Below are 22539 nucleotides of genomic sequence, written 5' to 3' on the forward strand. Positions count from 1 at the left end.
CGTTCTCATCTTCAGCCGTGCTGCAGCCCCTGGCCCAGGTTGCTGGGAGGTTTAGAAAGGCGGATGTTTTCAGTCTCTGTGGGGTCTGGCTGCGGGGGCTTTGGAAGTTACAGTACCTTAGGCCAGTGTTGTCTGGGATTCAATATTGCATTAAGTGGTGACACATTGTGGGCAGGTGGGATCTATTATTGCATTATGGAGGCTGCTGCTTCCCTGAACGGGCTATGTTTTGTGTGTGAAGCGGGCCCACACCTGCTGGAGCTGGGACCTGGAAATGCGGAGGACGGAAGGCATGAGTCTGTGGTTTCCTGCCGTGGGGGGCATGTGCCTGCGGTGGGGCATGCGCACGGGGCTGCTCTCCGCTGAACGGCTGCGCTGTATGAAAGTGCCACCAACGTGAGGGTAGTGTTCTGTCTCCAGGGTTGAGGAGGAGAAAACGGAGGACGCCAGTCTTCTCAGGGGGCTGTACCTCGGGAGGGAGTGCTGAGAAGGCCTGTCCTCCTCCAACTGAAAAAGACCAAGAAGAGTGGAGGAAAAGGTGTCAGGCAAAGACTTGACTCGCCCCTGGTTTGTGATGCGCATGCTGCAGATATCTTCGCTGGCGGACGAAAAATGCTTTTGCTCTAAATTGGGCTAACTTACTGCTCTGTGCCTACAAATTCTTAGGGATCCCATGGGCACCATGGGAGTCTGCAATTATGGGGGCCTGGCATGCTCTCCCCAGCCACATGCGACCGCGAGCGACACCAGCAGTGTCAGGCTTGCTGCATATGTCCCCTCCTCTGGCTACTGGAAACGTCTCTTCAGGCCACACGCCTCACCACTCTGGCATCACTTATTTGATACGTCATTAGACTAGTCATACATCCTGCATATAGACAACAGGCAAACTCTGAACACGCTTGGAAACCATGTGTATGAAAGAAAAGGTGAAACACTCAGTGCTCAAATAATTATAGGTATTTAACACTGAGAGTTTCCCAAGGACTCCTTCAGTGCATCTTATTAAAACTCACTCCAGGGATTTGCAAAGGCCGCTCTGAAGGCTGTTAGTAGAATTCCCTTTCCTCACGCTGACATTCCTGCCTTCTACTCAGTACCTGCAGGGGGAGCATTAGTGCTTCCAGTTTTGGTAAGCAGAGGCAGCAGCTGGAAAGGCAAGGCAGTGTGTAATTATCATTCAGTAAGAAACTGAAAACATGGAGCCACAGGAGAGGAAGAGAAGATGTACTCTTAGGTCCCTTTTCTGCTTCTGTGATCCAGGGATGGCCAGGGAAGGAAGGAAAGCGTACTCACAGAGGGCAGTGTGTGTGCGTCACGATGAGATCGCAGTCCCTACCTTCCCTCTAAGCACTGAATGGGAGAGAGAGGCAGTACGGGACTGATTTCAGACTCTTCACCCTGAAAAAGCTAAGCTCTTTCTCTCCTTTCTACCTGTGCAGCAAAACCAGTGTTTTCACGGCGGTCTCCAAACCTGCATTTCCAAAACAGACCATTTTTCCTGGAATTACACGTTTCCTTTCAAATTCATTCCCTTCCTCATACTTCATTTATTTTCAAGAAATCTCTGCAGGTTTCAAAGTACAACCAGGAAATGTGAAAAGGCAATATTTTATTTTCATAAGCCAACACTATTCTCCTTAGCTGACTAGAGATGTTGCCCTTGCAAATTATACGAGGAGAAGAACTGAACCTCATCCAGTCTCATATCTTTTCTATCACCTTCGATATCTTTGCAGCGTTTTGATGCTGATACCTTATCTTCATAAGAATATGAAAACTACTCAGCTTGTGGTGGGCATTAAATGTGAAAAGCAATTATTCACAGTCCTAAATGTACTGTACATCACTGTGCAGATCAGACTCTCAGATAATAATAATGTATAATGCTGTCACTCAGTATCTGAGACAAATTCTAGACAGCAACTCTAATTTCGGAAAAGGACAATCATCTCTTCTTTGTGTAGATGGCATACAAATTCAGTCCTGGGTATGCTGTTTGTAGGCTGCACAAATACGTACGCAGAATTCTTATAATTATTATCTGCTCCATGCTAAGCATATCGTATGATTTTCACTCTATGTATCATACCAACACGGTGAAGCCTTCTCAGCTAAAAAAAAGATCCAACTATCCAACTATCTCGATGGACTTCCTTTACAGCACAGAACCAAGGACCTTGCCCAGGTCACAAAGGGGTAAATTTCAACCCCTCGCCACCAAGTAAAATCAGACATTGCTGCCTCCTGGCAGAAGCTGAGATTACAAACATGCCACTTACATTAATGGATGTCCTAATGCTTGAATTACACAGTCAAAGCTGAAAGTGCTGCCCCTCTTCATTTCTTTGCCCTTGGCAGTCAAGCTGGACCACCCTCCATCAGCCCTATCCTGTTCTGTTTGGACAGGAGCAGTGTGACATCTCTTAGTCCAGGAGAAGCATGGTGTTGACAGAGCTCAACAGACTTCAGAATAAGACATTAAACGTAATTACCAATTTTCTGCAAATGCCCGTTGCTCACTACTGAGAAATGGCCCCACAGATGTTGCTGTAGAATGAAAAGGAAAGCAAGACACACAGCACCTATTCATATCTCACTTCCTTGTTGCTTTCTTCCCTTGCCCTACCTCCTCTGCTCAGAGCTGTGAATCTGACATTGTCAGATTGTTTGTCATCTCACAGAATCACAGAATCACAAGGTTGGAAACGACCTGCAAGATCATCCAGTCCAACCACCCTCCCATTCCTATCAGTGCAACAAGCACTAAACCATCTCTCGTAGCTCCTCATCCAGGCGCCTCTTGAACACTACGAGGGACGGCGACTCCACCACCTCCCTGGGCAGCCATTCCAGTCTCCATCTCCTTCTGCTGCCTCCTGTACTCTGGGGGTGCTAAGGATTTCCCTCATCACTGCTCCAGGGTCTGTGGTCAAAGAGCTCAAAATGCAATCCAGAAAATGTCCTACGCAGCTTTCAGTCCCCAGTGCAAATCAAACGAAACTTCAGGTAACAGATCCAGGGGCAACCTAGGACATTACAACACATGATTCATGACCAACATATGATCCCTGTTTTGTGAGACAGCCCTCTCCTATGTCTCTGCCTCTTTCTGAAAAACAATTGCCACGACCTCAGATCAATGAAGGAAAGCAGCAGCACACAAGGGTCACCAGCAAGGACAGGGTCTTCCATGGATACCAGGCAATATCACAACTACTGCATCCCTCAAACAAGGTGATGATGAGGTTCAAGAGCATGAGGGCACTGGACTCAACACCAGAATAGAGAATTTTCTTGGCTCAGTGAGGGTTTCAACGCAGATTTTTACTGAATAAAGTCAGTGACAACAGACAACTCCCAGGTGAAGCCAGGCCAATGTGTTCTAACTGCCTCCTGTCTTACTCATGTTGTACCAACGTAAGTCTTCATGTTGAGCACACTTGTGAGATCTCTCAGCAAAGATGCCAAGGGTGGGATACGATTGAAAGAGTTTCTAAGTTTCACAACCGCTGATTTCTTAGGGTCAAGACACAGGCAACTTTAAGAAAGTCCATACGTGGTATTCTCCTGCCTGTGGGAGGTTGGCAGCAAGAGGAAAGAGATCTAACATTTATAAAATCCTGTCCAAGCAGGATTTTATAAAGAATAATTCTAACAACGTGGCTAAGCTTGTGAGGAAATATATCTGTGGATCTTATATTGAGATCTTAACTAAAGGATAAACTCCTGGCTCCAGAAGATGGGACTGCAAGACACAGTGTAAGCAAAGTACCCTGTGAGCTCCGCAGAATATATCCAAGAATAGGTAAGGAAAAGTTAATTCAATCTCCCAGTGTTGCTTCACACTTTTGTACTTCTCCGATAGAACATCACTTAGGCAGGAATGTTTTAGGTAAAGAGCCTCAAAACATTTTCTACAACACCAGTTGGTCAAGCAGCAAAGGAGATTCAGAGTAAAGAAATACTCATGTGTGCAGACCTATAGACGGAAGCAATGGATAAAACTTTTAAATGCATGAATGTTCATATTTCTTCCCAATGCAGAAGGCAGAGGTAACTTGCCATCTTTATCAAGTATCTGTGAATTTAGTCAGCATATTTAAGAACTTGACAAATTTTTAAATGACATTGCTAAGTGTGGACAAAAACACTTCTAAAAAATAACAGAGATCTTGCACCAGAATTAATGTGTAAACAGAAGTGCGAGTTCAAGATCTTTCTATGCATTAGCTATTTCTACAGCTTCATCTGCATGTTAGCCTGCAGACATAAGGTCTGTTACACAGTTATTACAATTCATATATTAACAAACCTAAATGCTCTGTTAAGTAGCTTGTTGTATGCTCAGCGCTTCAATAAGCGGCACACAGACAGAAGGCCTTGAACTAGGTATGGTTTCAGGACAATGCTGTTCTGCTTCTGTATCAGCACTTCCCTTGAGACTATGCTCTGTTGTAGCTGTCTCATCATTTGAAAATAGAAGATACCTAATATATGAGAACAGAGAATTACAGAATCATCTAGGTTGGAAAACATTTTCAATATCAAGTCTGATCATTAATCTGACCTAGTAAGTCCCACCACTACACCATGTCCTTAATGCCACATCCACACATCTCTTCCATACCTTCTCAGCCAGAAATTCTCCCAGGCTATTAAAAGCCTTTTCTATACTTCATTTTGCCCACAGCACCATTCATTCATATTTTGCTCCCTCACACACCACAGTTTCTTAAGGACACCACTTTCTCTCACACTTGCAGTATTTCTTGCAACAGATTCAAACGTTTAAACAAACATCTGAGCTGTAGATGATGACAACTTGGGAAACTGCACTCTAGTCAGCTTGGAAAGGCCGTGGAGCAAATCTTGCTGGAACCTATTTCCACATACATTAAGAAAAAGGGAACTGGGAGCCATCAGCACAGGTATATGAAGGCTGAATCCTTCCTCATGAACCTGATAGATTTCTGTGATGAGATCACTGGCTCACTGGGTGAGAAAAAAAGGGAAAGGTTGCTTATCTCAACTTCAGCAAGATTTTTCACGTTGTCTCCAAAACACCTTCAGAGACAAAATGATGAAATGTAGGCAAGATAAATGGATACTGAGCTGGACTGAAAACTGCCTGAACTTCCAGTCATTGGTGATGCAGCCCAGGGGATGATATTAGGGACACTTCATTAGTGATTAAACGATTGGACAGACTGCATCCTCAGTTGATAGCAGTTTGGTACAGAAGTACCCGGGGATCCTGATGGACACCAAATTGAACATGAGCCATCAGTGTGCTCTTGCTGCAGAAAAGGCTAACTGCTTCCTAAGGTGCATTAGGAATGCTCCGTTCAGGTGGAGGGTGATGGCCGTTGCCCTCTTCTCAGTGCTGGTGGGGCCACACCTAGAGCACCGGGTCCAATTCTAAGCTTGGAAGCTATTAAAGATAGTCCAATGAATGATGAAGGGGCTGAAGAATCCTTCACTGGAACAAAAAAATTGAGAGAGCTGAGGCTGAACAAAATGAGGCTCAGTAGTAACCAGGGAGTATTTCAGAACTGACGAACAAAGAAAGGCACAGACTGGTGGAGAACCAAGGGTGTCTGATACATTAAGTGACCACCCACAACCACATTATCTATTTTAATGAAAGGAAGTGAATTTTCTTTTTTTGCCTGCTAGGGTGACCTTTTTTAAAGCATCATTATGCTGTGCTAAGCAGCCTTCCTGCTGCATCATACCCAACTCCCTCAGACATTTCACACAGCACTTACTATCCTTGCTCCAGCCTTTTTTAGCTATGTAAAATATGCCAGTGAAGCGTCCCTGCTGGTTCTTACCAGCTGGTTTGTGCCACACTCACTTCATTATGAGCATCTTGCACTGATCAGTTTAATAAGAGTACAGAACAAATTCACACAGAAGCTCTTTCAACTTGCTGGTCCTGCCTATGCAATTCCAGACATCTAGGCCATGCCAAATATTGGCTTTTTACAGTGAACACCTCCGCCTTTATTTTTTTTATTTTTTAATTACTCTCTGGGATCCAGAGAAGAACAGAATCTGGGCAGGGCTTGTGCACAAGGATCCAATCCTGTGAACACTTTCTGAGAGACCAAGGCCAAGAAGAAATGGAAAACGGAGCTACCATCTTCCAGAGGTGAACAAGATTGCCTTACCATGATTCTCTTACCATGAGAACATATTTCTGCAACATGGTCTGAGACTCGCCTGCTTGTTTCCTTCACTTATGGATTGCATGTGCATGATAGATCTTCACTAGCATACAAAGTCCAGCTCTCAGGAGAGCAATTTTATAGGTTGCTTTTTTTTTTTTTTTTTTTTTTTTTTTTTGCTATTAACACTCTACAGCCTTCCTTTGAATGTCTGAGAAATGAAGACTAGATATGACACAGGTAATCTGAGCTAACAGTATATCATGTTTCTCCAGGTAATCTAATAAAAGATATTACCTCTTACTAAAAACTGAACTTCTTTATGTCTTCAGAGGACCATAGGGGGAAAAAAAAAAGCCACAAATGAACGAAGCCCTCTATAACTGTTAGGAAAAAAACACAGTAGCTGATGACATTTCTGTGAGTTAAAAGCCTGACAACAATGCTGATCACTGAAGTAAGATTGAGGTGTATATGTACTGGTTACTCTGAGATTTTATTAGGTATTCCAAAGAAAGTTTAATTTTAGGGAGTTACTTTATGCTATGCATTGCTGCAGGCCTACCCATGATGTATGATTACATTAGGCAGCGTTATCTTGTAACGTATTGCTGCTGCTGCTGTTGAGAAACTGTGAGGAGACGTGCTAGTAACACCTCCACACAACTAAGCAGTTATTAACAAATCACTGAGGGATAATAATAAGAGGGCTTATTAAAGATACCCACAACCAGAAATGTGCTCACCTCTTGTATCTGTGCAAAAATGCTTAAGTATCTTGACAACAATGTGCTCTTAGAAGTGGACAACACTACCAGCTACTGGGAGCACCTCGAAGGTGTTCACAACATTTGCAAGTATTGTCAGAAAGTTTCACAACAGTATCCGTGTCTGGAACCTCAGATTTCTCCAGCAAAGCTGAGGCTTCCCAAGGCGATGATTTCGCTATGCTAGGCAATGAGATACAGACCAGAGTAAGGATCTTACCTGTCTCTGAGGACCAGTAGGTTCAGATTCTCGTCTCCTTTGTCGGATAGCTGGTGCTGAGTGTAGGGGGGAGTGGGCTGGACTTCCTGTCTGCTGTTCATGTTTACTGTCAGATACTGTTTGAGAAGGTCCTTCATGTCTGTGGGAACTGTCCTCCTCAGTCACAGGCTGCATACCCCGACTTCGCCCATCGTGAGTCTTCGGCCTGACTGCAGCGTCTGCGCCCAAGCGCCTTCTCTCCTCACCGTCTTCAATAGGTCTTAGCTCCTCAGGCTCCTCATCTGTGGTACCAGAGGTGCTTGGCTCAGCACCTGGATGAAAGTCCTTCAGCTCTGTCTCCTTATCAATGATAACCCACTCCTTGCTATCAAAGTCCTCCTCCTCCGCAAGCGGCACTGAGCGGAAAGCATTGCTGAGGGCTTCATGTTCCACTGAAGCAGACACATCCATCCGACCGCTTGCCTGCCGGTCAGCCTGGCCAGTGTCAATGGACAGCATCTGGGCTGGCTGGGAGGAGCACACAAGCCGTGATGGAGAGCCAGGCAAATCCATTCGTGATCTAAAGACAGAACACGAAGCCATTAAAAATAAGTCATGTTTGTGGTTAGGGAGCATATGAGCTGAGAAAAGAAACCCTATAGCTCTCACTCCTTTCTTACTGTACTTTAGAAAGATGGGCTTAGGCAAAAACATTTATTTAGAACCTACAGTAGCAGAGACACTCCTCCTAAAGTAATTCTGTATGATAGCCACCCATTTCATCAACTCTCTTCCTTATAGCTGGCAAGATTCCAACCAGTTTTCTTCCACAACACCAAAATACTCCTTCCCCATTAGGAATTCCTACTGGTTTGTAAAAAAATCAAAAAACAAAAATCCAAAACAACTTAAATCTACTGTCTGACTTAATGTCATTGCTGGGCTCCTATACCCCTTCAGTTGCACTGTGCTCTCTAAGGTGGCCATTGAGGTCTCTGCGGTGGCTATGTGAGCTCTTTGAAGACAGCAGGAAAATCTCACTGAAATGTTACAAGGCGTAGGTGACCTCAAAATAATTTGGAGGAGCAGGAAGGAAACATGTCACATATGCATTGACAAAGGGCAGTATAATGTTCAGTGACTCACAATCTAAATAGCATCAATGCAGCTATGCAGCCATGCAGAAATACCTTTCAAACAAGCCCTGGAAGTTCCCTGTGCCCCGACAGCCTTGGCATCATCTCAGCTGGAAAAACCAAAGGCACTTCTGTCTTTCTGTTCCACAGTGTTATGGTCCATGCTTCTCATTTGGCCTGCACCTGCTGCTCCCTTTCCCTCCCTATTCAGCTCTGACTACTGCAGAGGCTGGCAGCTTGTTGCACAGTCACAATGTCTGATGCCCAGAAAAAGACACTTGCAGTGTTTTGTTACAAAGCGATTTCAACAAGGACCATACAGAGGTCTTGTGTGCTCTTCTGGGGAAAAATCTTCAAGGGAAAACACAAAGATGATTGACCACAGGGTGAGGGCTACTAAGCAGAGCTGAGTGTCTTTGGCTCAATGGAAGGTCAGAGATGAGACAAGAAGGAATTACAAGTCAAAATGAGCAATTTTTGATGAAGAAACAGGAATCAGGGAAGGTGGTGAATCAAGGGCTCATATAGAGAACGAAGTATGGGAAAACAAAGACCTCAGCATAAACCACCTGATGGATCTGAAAGAAGTAAGGGTGCTTTTGTTAAATACTTACAAACAAAGTATATTACTGTGAACAGGGAAGACTTAGACAAGGTAAGACTGAACAATAGCCCTCTCACACTGCATGTGCGTCAAAAAATGCATATTAATGTGCTCTTACTAAAAAAAAGGAAAAAAAAAAAGAAGCTGATGGGATTGAATCAATGCGCCTCTCCTTTCCCCAGCAGAGGAGAGACTCCTGGAGTGAAAGAATTTACTCCAGGAATCCAGAGGAAGTGCTGCAAGTCATGTCTCTACTGTGAAAAGGAGAGAGAAGAATAAATAGAAGGCTGTGGCAGAGGGGGACAATACTTGCACCATGCTAAGGGAGGCTACTTGGAAGATGACAAACAGATTTTTGTTTTAAAAATATGGGCTGAGGAAAGAGGACAGCTGAAAGAGATGCCTCCTGGGTATTACACATTTCCTACATTAAGACAGCATGATGCTGAAAAGATAGGGAAGAACAGGAGAAATAGAGGAAGGAGTTAAAACCTTTCGGTGAACGTACAAGAGTAGTGCTGCTGACTACTATAAATGGCTTTTTTCCTTTCTTATTTTAAAGAGAACAAGAAAAGAAAGAAGTTAACCAGAACCAAGATTTGCTTTTCAATCTCCAAATTACTAATACACACAATCATTTCTGAAATACAGACAAGTATTACAGCTTCCTCCATCCACGCAGAATAAACCAGTACCTAATAAACTGGAGGTAATACTAGGGGCTCATCCTCTCTCTAGTTCTTTTATGCCCTTCCTCATTTCCAGCTTGTGCCTCCCTGTGACTCTTCTTTCTAGCTGAACTCTGCTAGGTTTTCTCTGACAGAAGAATCTTGTCCCTTCCCTACCTGTTTTACAGGGGTCATTTTGTCAGTAAGATCTGTAACCACAGTCCATGTTCTGACTTTCAATTGTAAGAGGAAGAGGGAGGGATTAATGAAGAGTATGAAGAGGGTTATCAGCATCAGAAGTCTATAACTCATAACCTGCATTTCTCAGCCATAATACTTTAAACTGCTTATTTTAATTATTTTTATTATTCTGTGCTTCTTGGACATTTCTTCACTGTGGATCTGAGATAAGTACATCTACAAGCCTCAAAATCAGGCTCTGCATTCTGGATGCAATGCTTTACAAAAGTAAACAAATGTAATGTTATATGCTGAAAATGATGAGGATGATGACTGTTATTATTGAAAAATAATGCTCATAGAATCATTTGAGTTGGAAGGGATCCCTGAAGGCCATCTAGTCCAGCTCCCCTGCAATGAACAGGGACACCTCCGGCTCCATCAGGTGCTCAGAGCCCCATCCAGCCTGACCTCAGATGTCTCCAGGGATGGGGCTTCCACCACAACTCTGGACAAATGAAATAATGAAACTCTCCAGATGAGAATCCATCAGCTAGCTCTTAAAATACATGCATCTCCGTATGTATCCTAACTAGATCCATTCTTCCCTCCCACCTAAGGTCAGCAAAAAGCTTTAGGACTATTAACTTCATTTCTGGTCTAACACTTTGCTTTTTCTCCACCAAACGTCCCACTCTTTACTTTATTCCCACCCAGAACCCTTCCCACTAACAGGCCTTATTAACAGACAAGAACATCTCATCACAAAGGCTGCAAAGCCCACAGGCACCGACTCCTCCTTTCAGTGCCCCTTTATCTAACGATCAGGTTGGTCTCAACAGTCAATCGAGGCATTGCTACATGTAGCAGGAGGTTACAGAGGGTAAGCAAACCTTCTTTCATGTAGATCTGCTTTGCCGTCAGCTGTAGAGAGGCGTTCGGACTCAGGGCTGTTCACACGGCGATATCGCAGGGAGCGCGCCTGTGCGGTAGGGGACTCTGGAGGCACTCGGACAGGGGAGCTGGGACAGACCCCATTTCTCTGATCTTCTTCCACCATGCACTGAGTCTGCAGGGAATAAACACCAAGAATGGTGAAAACCAATCACAGACTTTGATTTCTCATCCTTCACTGTTACTCTGTGCACTCTTCCAAGACACAGTTTTAGCTACAGAAACAACCTATGAAGTAACACAAGGCCCCACACGGCCTGGCAATTATCCAATATTAAAACAAGGAATGGATTTTACATCAATTCAAATATTTAAACACCTCTACAAGAGGGCCTTTGCCTTTCAATTACCCTGGAATTATCATGGACTAAAGTACTGCAAACACAAATTCTGTTAATCTATGGTGTCCAAAAGCAAAGCAAACATGTACAAAATCTACATTTTTGCTTATATCATGCATTATATTAAATGTATATACTACTACTTTGGATGGACGTGATACGACTAAGTCAATTTCAAGGATGGTGACAAATATCTTTGGGGGGGGAACAAAATACTGATATTGTACTTGCAGGAAAACAAGCAACTTGGCAAGATCCAAGAGCAGAGAACTGGGAGGAAGTGCAAGAGAGAAAGAAAAAACTTCTGAAAAAAAACCCACAAACAAACAACAAAGAATGAGAACTTTGATCCAAAGTGAAAGAAGAACCTTTCTCTGTGACAAGGAGCAAGAAAACCCTCAGCGGAGAAAGGAGAGAAAAGGGACAGAACAAGATCTGAACCATGTGAACAGAGATTCTCCTTAGTACATCCTGGGAAAGTACTGGGAAGAACAAAAGACAGTAAGATTTATTCATTGCCTAAAAACAAAGAGCCAGACAGGGACAGTGAGAGCTAATTCTAGTTCCACAAAGCTGGAAAATAAAGATGTTGAAGCTGGGAATAGAAAGGTGTTTTACCAACCAGCTGCCTATGTTATTCTGAAAGACACACAGTATGCCTGAGATTGCAAGGAGAGGTGAAGCTTCATCCCTACAGATCAAATCTGCAGCCTCTTATTTCTCCTTGTGGTGGTTGTGACTTCAATGAAAACTGACTCCTTATCAGAGAACAATCAAAGCAAAGAGAACAGCCCTAGCAGAGAGAAAGGACAGGCAAGAGTCAGACTAAAGATAACCCTTGCTGACAGAAAGGCCAGACTTCTGCTTTGGAAAGCATAACGTCCTCAGCTCTGTTCTACTCACTGCTGTGTATCCACTCAGCTTGTCAGAACTGAAGCACTCACTGTCATGCTGACTCCTCTGACCTGCTCTGCCAGTAAACTGATAAGAAATAGCACAGCCCTTAGCAGGAGAGTCACCTGGTTGTGCTGTGGATCTTGTAAAATCCTCTTCCGCCTCTAGCTGCTGTTATGACAGCCCTGTGAATGACAGTACTGAGTACCTAGACACAGCATACAACTAGCATGAGGAAAGGACAGTTAGGACTCCCCTGCACGCATCTTGGTCTGACTGAAGAGCATCAAGGCACCTGGTGACTCAAAGGAACAAAAGAACAGACAGGAATTACCAGGATTTCTGTGCATCATTTTTTTTGTTTTTGTAACTTGTGGAAAAAGAAAGGCCTTGCTCTATCAAGCTTTTCTTATTCCATGTGCCTTCAGATGAGAACTTCTGCAAATACACACACACAATTTACCAGAGACAGATGAAGAAGTGATATGAACTTCATTTATAATTCTCAGTATTGAGGAACTCTTCAGGTAACGTTTCATACTAATAACACATTGATCCAAATTGGACACACTGGAGAACATTAAGTAAGTTAGATGAGAGGCTTTCTGGTCTTAAAATAATCTCTCCTAGTAAGATTCAGGACAGCACAGATATCTGTGGGAAGGGCTGAAGAAAGGACTAACTTCCTGTCTGTGTACAGACTGAAATAAATTCTGGTCAGACCCAGCAGGCTGGTAGCTTTACCATATAATTAATGCTACTCTGCCAATATCTGTCTGCTGACAGTTTGCCTGCCAATGCAGGTTTCTCTGGTGACAGATTTTGTTTGTATTTGGTATCATTCCATGTGATGTTCTGATTCTGAAATAAGGATTGAGATCAACACAACAAACGCTAGTTTACTTACAATATGTAAATTGATCTAATAAATAAATGAACTGGTAAACCCTCAAATAACACAATGAATTCATCATCCAGTCACTTCTACAAGAAAGAACTAGCTTAAGGATTCTTCTACAAGAAGAATCTTCTACAAGAAAGAACAAGAAGAAATAGCTTAAGGATTATAAGGAAAACCAACTGCAGTGTACATGTAATGAAGGCTACAAAGCCTAATACGACCTTGGAAGGCAAAAATGCAAAAATACTGAGTCTGCTTTCTCTTCACAAGCACGAACCAATATGCCATTCATAGACTGTGCTACCCCATAGAAAGGACAGTTAAACAACTGGAAGACAAATTCAATCAGTGATTAATTAAGATCCAGGACAATAGGGCACCTCAGATCAAATTTATTTGCCCAAGAGATTGGGATGCAGTAAAATTTTGGCTTATAATTTCCAAAATTGGGATATTTCTGATACTGTATCAGCTACTGAAGGACCAGACCGCCACTGCTTGAAGTACCAAGATGCTACATCACAACGTAGTGGTCACATGAATGATTCACTCTAGCGTTATTGGGTTCACAACGTATTTTTGCATAAAGATCCAAATTAATTCCAATGGCTTTCACTCTGAAAAAAACTGTTATTCCCCACTTCCACAGAGAAATTCCTGGTGCTGTTTGTTCTGTGCTACGTAGGATGTTACAGCAATGGATCCAGGTTGCTTACAGCAGTCTGTGAATTCACTGCCCTCAGACCAGAAGCCACAAGAAATAAACATATGCTCTTTACTTTGCTGATGCTGATCCTGAGTTTGTTGCGATTCACATCCGTCTCTTCCCAAACTTCAGCCTCATTGAAAGCAGTGTTTGGTGTCTGGCCAAGACCTTCTGCTGGCCGGCCTGACAGGATGGGAGGAGCATTCTCTTGATCACTCAGATGTTCACCCTGCAGGACGTCCTCGGTGTTCTCACGAAGCAAATCTCCTGGTACTGGAGTGACATTAACCACCCTACGGAAAAAAAACAAGAAAGGTAACAGTAATTAAAGAATGTGGCCTATCACACTGCTCCACAGAAATTCCTTAGTAGTTTTTAATGTATTTCTGGTTGAAAAAAAAAACCCAAACACAGGTATTATGATATGAAACAGATCAGAACATTCCACCTAGTATACAGTCACAAAGATGGAACGGATGTGTGAAAGCATTTGGGGACATTCAATTCCCAGGCTGCAAACTTCTTCAGAAGTTCAGGAGTGCACATTACAAAGTACTTAGCTTAAAAACCACCCATCTGTCCATGAGACAATGAGGCTTGATAGGCTTTACAGTTTCTATCCTCAGTAATATTATTATGGATTATTACTCCTTCAAAAGCACAGAACAGACCACAGCTCACCATCCGGACTGACTTCCAACTCTGAGCAACAAGTTTCTTGTACTGCTGCACCAGCAAATGAAAAACCCTGTGAGGGCTGGGGAGCCACGAAGTAGGCACAGGCAGCATGCATCTGATGAGTTCAGCTCTACACCACAAACCCATTCCATAGCAGAACAGCTGTGTTTCTGTAAGCACTTTTAGAGAAGCGCCAGCTGTGTGTGTCATACAGTATGGCATACAGGTTCCATTAATCCCAGTCAAAGGCATTCCTTAATGTAACTTAAACCAACAGACTCATCCAAAGTACAAAACGTGTTTTCTACTAATATGCCTGAAGTCAAACCATGCCATGTAGGTTCCTACCATTCAGGATCACAACAGCCTTTGAATCTTTCAGTGATTAACTTGTTAGTGAGCAGGCCCTTGGTCTGACTGGCATGACTGCATACTCACCCAAACATGGCTGCTGTTTGCCTGGTGTTTTGCTGTGGTGGAGTAGAAGTGCTAGTGGACAACAAGACATCTGTACCAGCCTTCTCCCAGTCAAAAGCTTCATTTTCAGTGATGCCTCTTTCTTTCATACTGTTCTCAAACACGGACATGATTAGCTGGAATAAATTTACAAAAACAATTTATTCTAAGAATAAGTTGGCTGAGAGAAGCTTTCATACAAAAAACGATAATGAGCTATGATGATGAGGTTCAAGAGCATCTTGCCTGTAGAAGGTACCAAGGAATGAAAAGCAAATGTCACAGAATCACACTAGCTGTTTCCTAGGCTGTTTTTAGCTTGGTAACTGAAATTTCTTTAAATCTACCACACTACACATATAATTTAGACACTGATCTGGCTAAATGTTGTAGTTGGTTGGTCACTCTAAATATAAAGCCTGAATTTCAGCTAGCTGTAGACTAGACATAGGAAAAATGGTACTTGTGTTACAGAGTTCAAGGCCCACCAGAAGACATGGACACAACAGCAAAGCTCCAGCTCCAGAATGCAGACTTGCTGCAACATCTGGCTTAAATACAGCTTAGGCAGGAGCTCAGTGATATGCTTATGCACAGTGGCAACAGCCACACCGGGCTGCAGAAAACAAACAAACAGTAAAAGTGACTAAATTATTTTCTTTAAAAGACTGCAGGTACAAATGCACATGTTCACATGGTTTATGCTTGTCCACTTCTGAGAACCAATTTCTTCAGGAGAAAAATGAAGCTACAGGCAAAGTGTTCTGTGCAGCAAAGCATTACCCAAGGGAATGCGATGTCAACGCCAGGACATGAATAAACATTACCATAGATTAAATGCCTATTTCTTCACTTCAATTCCAGTTGTTTTTAGCAGCATGATCAGAAAACATTCTGCATGAAGGCAATGAGAATTTGCCATTTCCTACTACCTCTGGATCACTGCAAAAAAAAAACCAACCAAAACACCCTATCTGCAGCTTTCAGTTAAGTCATCTTCTTCCTTTGTGGCCCAGAAGCAAAGAATCACTGTAGCTCTACTCCTGCAGTGGCACTGCATTTTGAGAAAGAATTCTCAGAGCTGTCAGACCAGGGGACAGGTAACACCTCTCTAGAGAGAAGAGACAGACAGGATGTGACATGGCAGATGTAGCAACTCCTTTGCTCAGAAAGGGATGTTAATGTTGTGACAGTTCAATATGGTAGGATTGCATTTCTGTTAGCCTCATCTCATGATACTTCCTTTCACCTTTGATAGAAACAGGACTTGTGCTGCTATTGTTGACATGGAACTTGCTCAAAACTGAATGTAAGCAAATAAAGAGTAATTTTTGCTATTTAGTAAATGCATTTCTGGTATTTAGTAACCTTGGACATCTTCTCATGAATCTGTCCTGTTACTTATTGAATACATAAGCTTCTGAACTACACAGATCTCATGGCAAAGAATTCACCAATGACGTGAACTATTTGTTTTGTTCATTTAAATTTGCCATCTGCTAACTTCATATGGCAGTTTCTCATTTTCATGTTAGAAAAAGCAGAAAACAATTTTTTGCAGTTCTACTTTTGATTTTAAAGATGTCATGTACATGTCAGTCCTCTCATTTGCAGAATGTGCTGTCCTAGTCTACTTCATCTTTCTGTATCTCGGAGCCGATGCATCTGTAGTTCCTTGTTACCCCCTCCCCACTACACTTTCCCTCATTTAAATTTATCCTTGTTATGATTCAGGTACAGAAGTATAAACAGTACTTAAGAAATATGCATCGTACAGATTCACATGTTTATCTTCTAATAGTACTTGCAATTGTCCTTATGGTTTTGTTTGCTTTCTGAGTGTTACTGAGCACTGAGTATAAGCTCTCCCAGAACAATCTCTTCTAATGCCAAGACGAAGCCCAGCACAGAGGTTAGATTCACATTCCTTTTCTACATACACAATATGAGACATTTACCTACATTGAATTTCATCTGCTATTTTCTTACCCATTCATTTCCATTAAGTCAACAGTCTTTCTTTGTTATTTAGGACAACTGGTATGTGTGACACTCATCACTTTGGTATTTACTCTCTTTTCCAAACGATTTTCTGACCATTTGGAAGAACCTGGTTCAAACCCAGGGCTCTGTTAATTACACCAGTAACCTCCTTTAAATGGCTTTTCACTTCTCACTTGTTAACTGTCTGTTTATTCATCTGAGAAGCTTCCCTGCTATTCCTAGTGAGCTTAGTTTGACTAGGAACCTAGCAAGGTCTGCCTGATGTCTTTTAGAAATTACCATTAAAGCACGATTTATAGAGCCTTTGCCCACAGGCTCAAAAACTCCTTCCAAGAACTCTACACATCAGCAGGCAGACTGCCCTTATAAAAGCCATACTAACTAGCATTACATTACTCTCGCTCATCTGTCCTCTAACCCTGGGGTCTTTACTATATTCCTGATTATTTGTGATGTACATGTCAGTGCCAGGGACAGGCATTTTTGAAGCCACTTAAGAACCAGTACCACTTTCCTTACCTTCCACTGCTTTGATACTGAAGCAGTCTGAAGTAAGATATCACATGCTAAAAGCAGGAGTGAATTCTTATCATTTCCTCACACCTTCAAGGCCCCAACTGAGCCAAAACAATTTTTGTTAGTTTCTGTTATAGCTTCTTCTACTAAAAGTTGCAAATAACTTTGCAGGCTATTTGGGATTTTACAGGCATCTATTGCACTCCCAATAGTTTTTTTTTTTATGTTTTTCTTTTTTTCCCCCCAATACTGGTATCCTTAGCTGTCACTGTTCTAAAGCTATTCCATGGTCGTGCTGATCACTCTCAGCCTTTCTAAACCTTTTCTATTCCTGAAGAAAGTTCAAAGCTTTATTAGCAGGAAAATGGAGGGCACAGAACAGTTTCAACACCAACCTCAAAAGGGGTGATTCTCTCACTATTCAGGATTGGTTTGGCTTCACCTTAAATACTGTGTGCAGTTCTGGGCTCCACAATATGAAAAGGATGTTAAGATCCTTGAAAGAGCTCAGAGCAGGGCAAGAAAGCTGCTAACAGAATGGGAAGGCATACCCTATACAGAGAGGCTGAGGACATTCGGGTTGCCCAGACTGGGGAAGAGGAGGTGAAGAGGTGACCTCACTGCTCCCTGCAGCTCCCTGAGGAGGGGAAGCAGAGGGAGATGCCAGGCTCTGCTCCTGGAAACCAATGGCAGAAAAGGAACAGCACAGAGCTGTACCAGGGCAAGGTCAGACTGGGCAGGAAACATTTCTGTACCATGAGAGTGGTCAGCCACTGTGTCAGTCTCAATGGTTGATGCCCCAGTCAGTGATCAAGAACCTTATGGATAATGCTCTTACCAGTACATTAACTTTTGGATAGCTCTGAAACTATACAAAGCAGCTGGACTTTATGATCTGTGTAGGTTCTTTCCAATGAAACCATTCTTTTCTAACCAGTGCTTTCAGAAGTCATGCAAAGAGTTACTATATCTAGGGTTTTTCTGTCTGCGTGCAAGATACCACCAGGAATCAGAGTAGCCTCTATAGTCACTGCAGGCCTCCCACACTGAGTTTCTTTCTGCTAAGAAGGAAGATGACAAGTGATCCCTCAGTTATACTGGATTTCAGCTAAGGGGTGCAGCAAGAGCCTCAAGCAGGAGATGCTACATATACAGAAGGCTGAAATTCAATAGCTTTGATTAGCAAGGGATTTCAGACAGTCCAATCTGTATTCAAAGCATTGCTAACCTTGAAATCAGATCCAGTTTCAAAGTCAGATCAGAGAGAAGTCAACAAAGAAAGCTGCTTTTCCTGACTACCTCCACCTTTGTTATCAGACTTTCACCCCATCCTGGATGTTCTTATTGAGGCAACTGCAAATGTAATTGTACCTTTCTCCAATGTTTAGAGAAATATTTCCCTTTTGAACAGATGTATATACATCAGCCTGCAATCTGTATTTATCATACAGACACAACAGACTGTATATAATGGAAGGACAGAAGGAGAGAACAGCAGTGAGACTGGTCCTCTCCATGACCACAGAAGTTGTTTCCTACCTGAGGGCCTCTGCAGATACTGTCCTTAGAGGTAGAGTCCATTTTGAGAAACACGGACAGTGGGAGAGGGCTCTCTCATGCTCTTTGCATACCTCAGTGCTCTCTATCCTGAGGCTCCATCTTCAGCCAGGTCCAGCTAAAGGAGGGCAGAACTTCCCCAGAAAAACTCAGATGACAACATTTCTCTTCAAGGTGAGAAAGATTCCCTGGCTAGGTGCTAAAATAGGAAGTGGTAAGGACTGTAGTAATGCTGGGTGCATAAAAAGAGGATTTCAATCTTTGTGTGGGAGCAGTTGCCTAAGTGCATGGTCAGGAGGTGCAGAAAGCACTCAGAGCTTGTAGGGGAAAGACAGAAGTGTGGTTAAGGCAAAGGAAGACAAACGTTGCCTAACACACAGAGAAAAAAAAAATCACATAGGGACAAAGGTACAGGGAGAAAAATTACAGAACTGGAAGAATTCACACAGACAAAAAGCCACAAGTTAGATTAAGGGGGAGTTGGAGGGAGAGAAGTACAGCTGAAAGGTAAGTAGTGTTTCTCTTTTTTTTTTTTACCCAATAAAAACCCAACAATAGGGAGAAGGGATGGTATGGGGAAAAAAAGGCAAGGATGACTGATTTGAAGTATCCACATAGCCTTCTACCCCTAAAACATTGTTCCTGTAATGTTGATAAAAATCATGCATAAATAGGAGATGCAGTTGGTTTTTCTTTCATGGGTGCTGCAAGATGGTGGTGAGGGCTACAGGTGTTTTATCACTCTACAGATATTTTACCACTCTCCCCTTCCTGCTGGCATTTGCCTACGTAGACAATTCCAGATGCTGAGAGCAGCTAAGCTGCAGATAAAGACTGTAGACTTCATAGAATGGACAACTGAGAGCAAGGAGCACACAGCAGCAGTCAAGCCCATGCATCTCTCTTCAGTTACAGAGGAACAAGAAAAGGACTGACCCAATATGGCTCTTCTTACACTCATGTTTTGCTTGGCCTCTTAATAAAGCCAAAAGCATCCTATGATACGCAGCATGCTGTAAAGCCAGAAGACATACATCAGGAGAAGGCAGAGAGACAATACATCAGCTTCCAGACAGTGAAGAAGAAAGGAGCAGACAGAATGATCTGGTAATTGGAGGCTCACACACAGAGTTTATGCATCATTCCCCACTTCATAATGATGGAGGTGAGAGGAAGGATTCTACCAGAACTTCATGCTACTGGATCAAAGGTGTGGAAAGATTTCCTTCTGTGCAACTAAATAGTTTTGAATTGCAAAGCTACACCATGGAGGTCTACAAGACCTAGGAGAGGAGGTAGGAACCCAGTGCTCACAGTTCTGTCCACGATGTAAAGTCTCTTAAGAAAGGCACTTGCAACTAGCAGGTGGCAAGTTTAGAATAAGCAGAAAGATGTAGCCCTTCAAGCAGTAAGCACTTAAGCCATGGATCATTTCTGTCACACAACATGGTGGATGCTAAAGGGTTACATAAGTCCAGGATGAGACAGGACAAGTTGAAGAAACACAGATTCATTGAGAACTAAAAGAAGCAGACATATTTGGATGGGGTGACTCTTAAGCCTCAAAGGTCCCTGATTTTCAAGCTTGGAGAATTTTCTGGAAAAAACATCACTGAATGATTGTTCTTTTATTATCTTCCAACACCCAGTACTGTTGGAGACATGCTACAAGGCCAGAAAAACACCATCTCCAATCAAAGCAGTTGGACTTTCACAGAAATTTCTCTCAGAGACTAACCTGGAGACTGACCAGAACTGAACAGCTACAAAACCAAGCCTGTCCAGCTGTTGGACAGCCTTCAGAATCCTGATCCTTACCAGGTGATTAGTATGTATACCAAGATTGAAATATATTCAAAAGTTAAGGAGAGAAACAGTAACATTATATTCATACGTATTTTATTCTGTTTCCTTATTTCTGATCATTCCACATTGTAAATAAACCACGACTTCATATCTGAATAGACATCTTTGCCCAATTCCTTAACTTCTTTGAGAGCCTGCTACTGGCATCAAACTCAGATGCCATCTGATATGCTTTTACATTTTTCTCAGTAATAAAACCAGATAAAAGAATGCAAAGGACATCTCTGAAGCTGAGATGTTTGGAGAATTTGCTGGCTGGATTATGCCTCCAGTCAAGCTAGAAGAATCACTGTTCGGTGCTGAGCTGCAGGTGCCAGATTTATGTGGAGAGTTCTTTTTGTAGGCTTCCTTCCAGAGCTGCACCTGCAAGAAGCTGAGGGCAAAGAGGCAATTCACAGCTTCAAGACAAATCCCCAACTGAGAAAAAGCTGTTCATGATTTGGAGTGCACTAAAATGGTCCGGAAAAATCCCCTTTCACTTCCATCTCAAGGATGGCTTTTCAATACAGTACGGTTATTTTACACTGGAATAGAACGATAGGAGGATATAGATTCAAAAGGAGCTTTGAAGATCACTAATCCAGCCATCTGCTCAAACCAGGGCTAATTACAAAGTCAGATCTGGTGCCTCAGGGTCTTGATTCGATTGACTTCTGGAAATCTCTAAGGATGGAGACTGTCTAAGTATCTGACTCACACATAACAACCCTCATTCTGATTTTCCCCCTAGAACTAACCCCAGTATCCCTAGATGTGACTTCCGCTTGCTGCCTCTCACTGTATGCCTCTGAGAAAAATCTGCCTCTCTGCCTCTCTTCTCCCTGCAGCCCCTGATAATAGTGGAAAACAACAATTAGATCTCCTCTTGCACTTTCTAAAGATCTAAAGAAACCCAGCCCCCTCAGCCTCTTCTCAGTCCACCATCACTGCTTTCCAGCTCCCCACTTCGGTTGCGAATGTTACACTTCCACTGTACTATCGAGAAGGTGTCTGGTTTTTATTCCCAAATAAACCTAAAAGAAAAGAGTTGTGGTTGCTATGCTGAACAAGTCCATAGCTAACATACAAAAGCACATCTTCCCACTCATCAGCAGGAGCAGTCACTCACATAAGACTACACAGGTTTGCTAATAAAATCATGTTTTCATCGCTTTGGCTTTAATGTGGAAAGCACTGTGACGAAAAAGGGAAACAGAGTCAAGCTGCTTCATTTACATTGTGTTAGTTAACTACTGTAATTGATCACATACAAGCTAATAGCAAACACGGCATGGGAGAAAAAATGTTAAGATGAATATTCAAGAAAGATCCTCAAGAGTTAAGGCTCACATGGATCTGCAAGAAACTAAAAGGGTTGGTGTGCACCATTTAGCTGGTGGCAGAAGCTCTTTGCAGAATTTGACAAGCTGCACTAAAATTTTGCCATGCTTGGACTATCTCACAACCTTTGTGCTTTAATGCAAACTGCTGCTTTGGGAAAAGCTTTCTGTTCTGGAGTAAAGGGATTATTTTGGGCTGAGCGGGCAAGAAGGAGAAGAAAGTTTTGAGATGCTGAAGGATGGTACAGAATGTAAGAATCCTTTCCTCCTGGTTCTAGGAAGGTGTTCATCAGTCAGATATAAACATATGTCTGGAAAAATTGGAAAAAGCAAATACCAATCCATTGTGTCATGCATTAGTGTGGCAACAAAGACAGGCTCCTACCTGATAGTCTGGCTTGGTGAAGTAGTCTAAGCTTGCAATATGATCCAGAAAAAGGTGGAACTCTGAAGGCATGTGTTTTAACAGCATTCGATGTTCATACTTTTCTTTTATCATGCCAACTTGCTCCTGGAAAACATAAAATATCTCAGATCCAAGAATCATGGCATCCCATTCAGACTTCCTCTGTCTTACAATTCCTGAAACACCGTCCAGTCTTGTCATTCCCAAAACACAG

At 42.6% G+C, this 22539-nt stretch overlaps 1 protein-coding gene across 7 annotated transcripts in view; it reads right to left on the reverse strand.

Annotated features, from left to right (window-relative positions):
- Nucleotides 1–22539, reverse strand: part of TTBK1 (tau tubulin kinase 1) — a 99646-nt gene that overhangs the window by 23758 nt on the left and 53349 nt on the right. For all 7 annotated transcript variants that reach the window (XM_052676006.1, XM_052675967.1, XM_052675996.1 and 4 more), the window contains 5 exons: nucleotides 22305–22430; nucleotides 14640–14794; nucleotides 13597–13816; nucleotides 10621–10796; nucleotides 7161–7719 (listed from right to left, as the gene is read on the reverse strand). In XM_052676006.1, the coding sequence (XP_052531966.1) occupies nucleotides 7161–7719; nucleotides 10621–10796; nucleotides 13597–13816; nucleotides 14640–14794; nucleotides 22305–22430 (1236 nt within the window). The remainder of the gene's footprint in view (nucleotides 1–7160; nucleotides 7720–10620; nucleotides 10797–13596; nucleotides 13817–14639; nucleotides 14795–22304; nucleotides 22431–22539) is intronic.

This window comes from Tympanuchus pallidicinctus, unplaced genomic scaffold (genome assembly GCF_026119805.1).
Source record: "Tympanuchus pallidicinctus isolate F22 unplaced genomic scaffold, pur_lepc_1.0 scaffold1, whole genome shotgun sequence".
NCBI lineage: Eukaryota > Metazoa > Chordata > Aves > Galliformes > Phasianidae > Tympanuchus > Tympanuchus pallidicinctus.